Genomic DNA, 10,288 nt, shown 5'->3' on the forward strand with positions numbered 1-10,288 from the left:
ACTACATAGAAATCCAGACTACAATCAGGAAGAATGAATGAACTACAAAGATAGCATCGCTATGCCTAAATACAATTCCAATTAAGCTCAATACTGGAGGAATAAATCATCTTACATAAACCCAACTCGATCTCCAATGATCGACCAAATCCTCTGCCTGAATGATATTACATTATTTTCACATTACATATCCACTTCCCATACCATGACCATGATGATCTACAATGAGATCTTACATCATATATATACAAACCCTCGACCATAAACAATAAGGTCGGCCACCAAACAATAAGAAAATTACATAATTATAAAACATGACGACCGGAGACCAAACAAATAATATCCAAGCCATAAGACATCCCGGAAACACATCAAGACGTCCAATTCTCATGTTACATTAATTCGATCCATAACCTAGATCAATTGAGACCCAATTTAGGTCCATACACACCAAAGCAATAATCCCAATCAACCAATTCTCGAACATGATCACCATCAACATCCTGAAACTCCACCAGAAGCCACACCAACGCCACTTATGTATATCATCAAATATCTTCACCAAAGCTCTACCGGTGAAACCCTCGTCGGAACCACAAACCAAGCCTTCTAGTAAACAAGATAGCATCCGATCACCAAATCCAAAACCAACTGACTGAACATGAACATGAGTAGCATGAATAAGCCAATTCCATAACCCAAACATACCGAAGCATATCGGATCATCTCCAACTAGAAACCAAACATCCTACCGGGACCATAAGGGTGTCGGTAAAGCATCCAAAACAACTAGTGTTGGCATCAATGATAAAACATCAATGCAACACATAATAAATTCCACCAAATGGCCAACATCTACAACCCATTTGTGAACAAAAGCAATCTCTGGGAATTTCCCCATGAACTTCTCCACCAAGGCATTCTCTAGTTTAGCCAAAGAACGATTTAGGGAGGAATCCTTAATAGTCACACACGTACTATTCTTGAAAATATTTCAGTCAACACTCCATCCATGGGTATAAATTGTCCACTGCTAAACAAATCCTTCCAACATTCCTAGGGAGGAATACTAGACACAAATGTAGGAGAGGACCCAATCTGATGTAGAGCATCATGAAAAACCAACCAAGAACCTCAAATAAAATATGGAGTCCCAATCCTAGGGTGCTCAATGACCCAAAATAATCATTAATCTGCAACCTTGATATGTTTGAGGCATCTAACAAGATTATTATCAACCAACCAATCCAATATAAAATCTTTCATATCATTTATAACCCTTTAAACATTATTCAAGACCCAAACAATGCATCATCCTGTCCCAGATAATGACAGTCTAATAGACCCGTACTCTGCTATTAATAACTTTCAAACTAGACCATATTTTGAAGATCACTTCGGTGAGGTTGTAGAAAACTAGGTTTCTAAAACCATATTAAAATTTTAGAACAATACAACGGTAGATTTAAGAGTTATGGTCTCTGCACAGAGACAGTTTTGACTGTTACAAAAAAAAACAAGAATTCTTCATTCCCAGTCCGCCTAGGGCATCAAATATCTCATTAAATAATTAACCAATCACATTTAAATTGAATTAATTTGAAATATAATTCAACCCTATATAAAAAACCAAGTTTACAACAATTTCCAATTGTGCAATCAAAATATTTTAGTGAAACTCTCCACAAACCCCAATTTGGAGGGTTTTTTGATAGTTTTCACCAAATCTTGCATAACTTGCATCAAAATGGTTGAAATTGAATGAAACCAAAGGGAAAACAAAGTTAACTCATGCCATTATCATATCCAATACATTTCCAATGGATATAAATGATTTTTCATAAATAAAAATGTGAATGATCAGATTGCTATACCCAGAAAACAATGTGGAGTGTGTAAAAACTTCAAATATTATTCATTTCCTTCCTCCAATCTTACACACACCCATTGGATTCGACCAAATGATGGTTTTTATAACCTCCACACATCCATATGGCAGTTAAAACTACCCAGGACCAATTACATCCTTGGTTTGCAACTTTATAATGCAATTTGTGCTTGACAACATTTTTGACACAATTGACAATTTTGGCATTTTGATAAATATGACCCCTAATCTTTGCTTGTGCACTTGAAATACATTTAGATGGACTCAAAAAAAAAATTTACATCCTATTTACCCTTCCATGGGCATATTTGCACAATGTGACCTCCTAGACCATATTAGAACTCAAATACACATCTTGAGCAAATGTCTTACAATGCTTCACAAAATGACTCAAAATACATTAAAATGACCATATAAACTCAAATATGAGTGAAATGATTCATGGCATGATCTTTAACCTCTTGGTGTATGTTTGGGTTAGGTGTTCCTGCACCACAATCCCAATAGCATCCACACTAACAATTTTTGTAGGAGGCAAGGAAGAGCTAGAGGAGAACCCACCCACACCATAGGGACAAACATCCTCTTGAATCTTAAGAAAAGGTAGTGAGAGTCTGCACGAATTCTTTCAGACACCTGCAAAGGGTCCAGAACCACATATTTAGACATTAGCAAACTCATTGTGTAATCATTTCCATCCTTCTTCCTCTCTTCACTAGCATGCTCCTTGCCAAGCAACTCATTTCAAAACATGTAGTTCTATCCTTCTCCAGAACCATAGATTCAAATGGTAGCAAACTCATGTCACATCATCCTTTCCATTCTTCTCGCTCTCCTCACCAGCATGCTCCTTGCTAGACTGCTCTTGCCTACCACTCATTTCAAAACAATTAGATCAAAAAAGTTTAAACATAGTAATTTTAATAAATTTAGTCTTACTTACTAATTGCTTTTATGTGTAATTTTTAATTGTGTTTACTTAATAAAACATCATTTAGAACTAATGCTTTTAATTAAATAATATCAATTTTAGTATATGTATAATTCAATATTATTAACAATTTGACACACTAATATCATTAGAATTTGCCTCTTCCTATCATTATATTTAGACTTTTCTATATAAATATAAAATTATTTTTTATTTTTTTAGTACATATTTAAAAAATAAATTGATATCATATCTTTATTTTATTTTATAACATATTTCTATTTTTTTTAGTACATATTTTAAAAAAAATTGATATCATATCTTTATTTTATTTTATAACATATTTATATTTAAAAAATAAATATCAACTATAAACATATTTTCTTCTTCAAAATATCATGTTAAAGATTAAAATAAAATTTAAACTAAAACTAAATTTAATTAAAACAAATTTGTTTTTGAATCTAACAATCAATAATGTGTTTTTTCCCAAAAGAAAATGATATCATATCTTTATTTTATCATAAAATTATTACATAACATATTTATATTTAAAAATAAATATCAAAAAATAAAATTTAATTAAAAACAATTGATATTTGAATCTAATAGTCAGCATTGAGTTTATTCAAAAAAATAATATTTTATCTTTATTTTATTATAAAATTATTATATAACATATTTAAAAATAAATTTAATTAAAAACAATTGATATTTGAATCTTATAATCAGCATTGAGTTTATTAAAAAAATAATATTTTATCTTTATTTATTAAAAAAAAATTATATATCATATTTATATTTAAAAAAATATTATATTTGTATATATTTTTCAATCGATGTTCAGTGATTCATTATTGAAAATAAAGTAGAAAAAACAGAAAGAAAGTACGAAAATAATTTAAAGATTGCAGATTGTCATTTTTAATTTGGATGTTGCTGCAGATTTTGATGTTCTTAGAAGGTTTTTGGAAGGAGCAACATGATGAAGGGTATGAAAACAAGGAGATCGTTTATTTTTCATGGTAAATGAATATAATATTTTAATTTTGAAAGTATGATGTAAAGATAATAAATAATTGTCATTTAAAATAAAGTAAAATATATTTATTTAAATTGTATTAAAAAATTTAATATAAATTTATTATATAATTTATAATATTGATTTTATGTTTTGTGTTTTATAAGATTAAAAAAATATCAATTTTGATGGATATTATATATATTGTAGAAAATAAATATTTTAATCATTTTAAAATATAAAATTTAATTTAAATTAAAATAAATGATTACGTTAAAAATTTAGATTTAATTCTTTAATATAAAGATATATTGCCCAATTTTATTATTTTAGCCATTTAAGTTTAGCTCATACATTCTATTTGTTATTATAGCTTTATTTCAACTAATATTATATTAGAAAAGAATGTTCTTTCCAATATAGTACTTTGAAGATCAGGGTTTTGAATGATATAGTAGTTTGAAGATCATGCTTTTGAATGATATAGTACTTTGAAGGTCATGCTTTCAATGATAAATTGATACAAAATTATAATTGGAGATTATAGTTGTAGTGATTTTTGGTAAGTTTGTGGACTGTATGTTGTTTTTAAATTATAAATTTGGTTTATATTTTGAATTTTATTAAAATTAATTTTAAAATTTTTTATGTTTGAATTTTAAATTTATTGTTTCATATTTTTTTTATTAAAATTATGGCAAGTTAGTTGTGTAGTATATTTTATTCTTGAAAAAATATGATTCAAAATTCAAAATTTTGTTGAAGAGGTGGCCAATACTATGGATACCTTAGACATATTTTGTATTATATCTGGATCCAAAATGACTATGCACAAGATAGAATTTATCATGTCTCCCCCTCCTTTCTCCATTATAGATTCCTACTAAATGGAAAGAAATAAAACATGACACAATCACCATATATTTAGACATCCCATTTGGAGTAGAAATGTCTCTCAAAGATATGTGGAACTAGTTTGTGAACAAAATCAAGACCAAACTTTTGAATTGGACTAATATATTCCTATCTATGGCTAGTCACATCCAAATGCAAACAAAATCTTGCTTTCTAGCCATATTTATATTTCCTTGTGTTGGCTGCCACTAAAAGCTGCTACAAGCAATCAACCCAACTTATCAAGAACTTTTTATGGGCCAAACAGGAAAATAAAAAGGGACTTCCTATTAAATCCTATTAGCACTACATCCAACCTAAGGACAAGAGAGAGCTAGGAATCATTGATCCATACACACAAGGAATTTTCCTAACAACTAAATGGATAAACAAAGCTTTGGATGGAGATGCTCCTTGGAAAGAACTACTTGAATTTCACATTCAAATTGCCTTTGTTGGATATTCTTGGGGGAATGTTAGAAAGAAAAGATCCTTTTAGCTCCATTCTTTAAAACCCATTGCTCTAAACTATTTAATTCTTAGATAAATCATATTTCCTCAATCAATGTTATTGATTGTAATTGATTTTGGGATGTACAACTATGTAAATCTTGGCATATCACTTCAACAACATTAATTTGTTTTGATCAGTCTCTTAGCCATGGTGGAATTGATTGGTCCAACAAAATGACAAAAAGCTAAGCTTTCTTTATCCCTCTATTTGATGGAACTGATTGGTCCAACAAAATGACAAATGATTAGGTACTTGTAATAGGTTCAAAGGAAAACATGTTTTTAAAAAAGGTATCCATGTTTTTCAGGATCTATGGGACCCTTCCACCATTCATTGGAAAACATGGCCTCTTCTTAAAACTCAAATCCACCTCCAGCTTCTTATAAGCAACTAATTATTGAAATTCAGTAGATACTTACATCTGAACGTTGAAATATTTATCCTTTGACTATCATGTAAACTTTTTGAATGATTGGAGATGGCCTCATTCTCATGGAATATGCTTCTTCCCCCTTCAAATCATTTACAAACAACTCCTTTCTCATATCACTATCTCACCCTGTCTCAATAGGGTGTGTCATTGCTCTTCTCTCTAGTCAAAATGGAAAAGCTTGGCCTCCAAATCTAGAAATCCAAAGGTGATGTGAAGTCCAACTCTTAGCATTGAAATTTCTTCACAGTAAACTACTTATTAGTAATCACCTTAAATTTTTTTGCGCCCTACACACTTGCCCTTTTGTGCCAAATTAGAATCTAACAAACATGCCTTTTGGTTTTGCAATCATGCTTGAAACGTATGGAACTCTTTGTTCAATAACTTGCTTGCCTTATTCCCTTGAGTTTGGTCTTGGAAATTAGCTCTCCTTGGTGCTTCTTCATCCTTCAATATTCTATCCCACACTTGCAAACATGTGATTATAAAATCCCTTTGGAAACTCCATTGCAATGTTGTCTTTGCTAACACAATCCTTCCTTTGCAGATAGAAATTCAAATGTAATTTGTCTCTCCAAATTGAAAATCTACAAACCAGTTGGCATAATATTTCATAGGATGACAAGGTTCATGATCTTCAACAACTGCAAACAAGTATAGAGAGCAACAAAGACCCAACTTGTGTAACATTCACCTATAGATGGAGATTGACAAGCCTAAAAGTTGTTGCATCTTTTGGAATTCTGTTGAGTCTACTTCTCGAGTTTTGTTGTTTCCTTTTATCTACAACCACTTTGTTATGGTGGTTCTTATTGTAGTGTTCAGTTGTTGCTTTCAACTATTGTTTTCTTATTTCTACAACCATCTTGGTAGTTGTTGCTACTACCTCTCAATTGAACATATTTCAATTGTTGTAGTTTTATAAACAAAAGATACTCGATACATGTAATTTTTTTATTTTCTTTTCTCAATTAAAAAAATAAATTAAAATATCCTTATATGTTTTATACTTGTTCCCTTTGTTGTGCCCTAGCTATCCCCAAAAATGGCTCAAAAAATTAGAGACTTGAAAACATGTCCCCGTGTCTCCTCATCCACATCTCAGAAAACTCAGGGTAACATGATTTTTTATTATATAATATCAATAAAATTATATTTATTATTAAATATTAATAATTTCACACATAAATAGCTATAAGTATTAAGTTAAAAAGTTCTTGTTAACACACTAACAACATTACAATCTATTTCTTTTTAATATTATAATTAGACTTGTACATAAAAGTTATTACATATTTTTTTAAAAAAAATTGATATCTTATCCTTATTTTATTATGAAATTATTATATTTAAAAAATAAATATCACCTATAAATAGATTTTGTTGATTAAAATAAAAATAAATTTAATAGAAAAACAATTAGATATTTGAAACCAATAGTTAGAACTAAGCCTTTTCAATAATACCGTTTTAGGCAGTTATATTAAATAAATAATTATTTTCTTTAATTGAATATCCAGATGAAATTTAAACTGGGCTGCATGCAACGTATTGTGGTTTGTTTAGAGATTTAATTGCAATGTATTATTTCTATTTTTTATTATTATTAAACTAATAAATTTGTTCTCTTCTTCATATTTTATGTTATATTTTATTATTTTCACTTTTTTTTCAATAAAAATATAAAATCTAGAGCAATTTCAGTTCTTATCTATTTTTTTAATATTTTTTTAAGAATATTAGATTGTATATACATTAAAAATATATATATAATAAATTGTAATAATATACTAAAATATACATTTAAACTAAAAAAATATATTTTATCAAATGCTTATAAATAGGAAGATTTGTTGACAAATTTAATGCTCATTTGCAACACTAAGCAGGTATCAGAGTTAGAAAGCACAGCGGGAGTGTGTTCCAGAATTGCAATGGATATGGATATTGATATGGTATGCATATATGATGTTTTAAGTAGTATTTTGAAAAATTAAAAGATATTTTTCAATTCTATATATTATAGATTATGTTCAGTGATTCATGAAAGAAAGTTGAAAAGAATTCGATTGCAGATTATGATTCTCAATTGTGATGTTCTTGCAGTGTTTTATGTTTTCGGAGGGTTTTTCAAATGAGCAACATGAAGGGGCGATTTCAAAATATCTGAGTGTCCTCGATTCAACTGGGTCTAATGAAGTAGAGGCTGATAGTGATGACGCAACATCTCAGTATAGAAATATTGAAGGAAAAGAGGGTTCTTCACAGTTTGAGGGTGTTGTTTCTCTAAAGAATGACCACTGGGGAGCACAAATATGGTTGGGGAATTTCAAGACTAGAGAAGAAGCTCTCATGGCTTATCATACAGCTCATGTGAAGTTCACAGGACAAGATGATCAAATAAATTTCCCCTTTACAGAAACTGAGAAACTGTTTCTAGATTTTTTCACTCCCGATGAAGTTCTCTGTTTAATGGAGGATCACAATTATGATAGAGAATTATATAAACATATGGACTACAACACTCATCGCAGACATCATGAGGATATGATTCCAGGAGGCCCCATGATCATGAATTCTCATGAAAGGATCATAGTAGATCACAATACAGATCAGAAACCCAGCAATCATTTACATGGATCTGCGCAGCTTGGAAAAAGAAAAGCTATGGAAGATGAAAGTGAAAATAAGTCAGATGATATTGTAAAGCTATTTGGGATTGCAATTGGTACTAAACCAAAAGCAAAAAAGGGAATGGGGATTCAGATTGATCCGGAAAGGAAAAGAATAGCAAGATGGAGAAGTCGAAATTGAGTCCAAAGGAGAAGATAGATTTTAAAAATCGAAAATGCTGAAGCATTTGTGGTGAAATTAAATTTCTCTCCACCATAATGCATTAATTAGCCAATTTTTAAGCCAGATCTAGATATAGGTTAATGCATGTAACATTTTGTAACCGTTCTACTGGTGTAATTGCATTCCATATGCACATTCATTTTTAGGAGATTCTATGTAACTGAAAAGACTTCTATATATTGAGGTACCATGTAACAGTTTTTGAATGCTGCAGCATTCCAGATTTTGGAAAATTCTGTGTTTGTATAATGTGTTTCTGAATAATTTTGTGTTTGTGCATTTTATGCAACTCTTTCATATTCGGTAGCTCAGATAACTAGTAGAGTTGCCTGAATAGTACCCACCGCTCATTACTTTCCATTGAGAATGATCATGACATTGAAGATATTTGTAGAGCTAAAGATTATTCTACTCTTGGAGATTGTGAAGATGTTTTCAGCTGTGGACTATCTTTTTCATGAATTGCAAGGGTTTTTGGTTGCATTGTGCACAGTAGTTCACATGCCTTGTCTTTGAGATTTTGCATACATGCATGAGTGAGGTCAAGTAGTTGTAAAACCCCAATATTGTTTTTGCTTTTTTGTTTATTGTGAATAGATTGAAGAAGCATCTGTGGAGAGATTGGTTTTGCTTCATCTTATTTTCAAAAAAGCTTTTTTTTTATTAGGTTTATGTAATATGTTTCGTGATAACCCTGCACATTTTTTCTCACTGGTATTTTTGGCTGCATGACACTATTTGTGCAGAATCTTGAGGTGAGTCACTTGCCATGGTTTTAGCAAGTTCTTTATTAATAAATTTTCACACAACTAGATAAATTTTGGTTGTGTTTTATTTCATTTTGAAACAATTTTGTTGTTATCTGCTAAATGAAGATGCCCTCACCTCTACTATTCACTATTTGTGAAGATAACTCTCACAGCAATCGCTTTTACAACATCAGCAGTAGCTGGTATACATTGAATATTGGTAGGTGCTATGTGTTGTTTGGTAGTTTGATAGTTGTATGGTAGTGTTTAAGAATTGTCGCTCTAAAATACAGAGTAAAGTCTTGGTCATGGGCTGCAAGGGTTCCACTCAACTTCTGTTTTTAGTTTCTGCAACCTCAATAGTATTTGTTTCCTTTGGGGTTTCAGTTCTGCAACCTCAATAGTTTCGGTTTCTTTAGGAGTTTCAGTTTCTACAACCTCATCTGTTTCTTTGCAACCTCATCTGTTTCTTTTGGTGTTTCAATATTGCAACCTCTGCCTTTTTTGGCAAGGACAACGCCCCATAGTGGAGTACCCACATTTTTTTTAAGCAATGGTTTAACTGAGATCTCTCAATCAACATTATCAAGACTGGCAACCATTTGTTGGGTTCCTAGCTATTGGGCTTGATGTTTATTAGTTTCCTTTTTCTGGGGAATTGTCATCCTGATTTGCACCCTATATAGGGAGATAATCGATGGCTTTTGAGATTAATGAATCTTTTAATAAAAAAGAGTAATAGATTGATAGAAATGCTTCTAAAAGAAATGGAGTTGCAATATTTGCTGCATATGGTGGTTATGTAAGTGTTGCGGTTCCTCTTGATGTTTGAGCTTATCATTTTCCATAATCTTGTCAGTATAAAAATTCATTTAGAAGACAAATGTAAGACTTGGTGACTTGGTGGAAATGTCCCCTCACAACACCACCACTTCCACCACCTTTACCACCTGTGTTAGGGATGCCACTGGGTCATTTGCTATATGGCACATGGCATTACAT

General features: G+C 30.8%; 1 protein-coding gene across 1 annotated transcript; it reads left to right on the forward strand.

Annotated features, from left to right (window-relative positions):
- Window positions 1–7,573: 7,573 nt before the first annotated feature.
- On the forward strand, window positions 7,574–8,505 carry LOC131046287 (AP2/ERF and B3 domain-containing transcription repressor TEM1-like). The gene is made up of 2 exons (XM_057979985.2): window positions 7,574–7,636; window positions 7,788–8,505. Exons 1-2 carry the CDS (start codon window positions 7,616–7,618, stop codon window positions 8,493–8,495), a joined length of 729 nt encoding a protein of 242 aa, XP_057835968.2. The 5' UTR covers window positions 7,574–7,615; the 3' UTR covers window positions 8,496–8,505.
- Window positions 8,506–10,288: the final 1,783 nt, after the last annotated feature.

The sequence above is a fragment of the Cryptomeria japonica genome, chromosome 10 (genome assembly GCF_030272615.1).
Source record: "Cryptomeria japonica chromosome 10, Sugi_1.0, whole genome shotgun sequence".
In the NCBI taxonomy this organism is placed as follows: domain Eukaryota; kingdom Viridiplantae; phylum Streptophyta; class Pinopsida; order Cupressales; family Cupressaceae; genus Cryptomeria; species Cryptomeria japonica.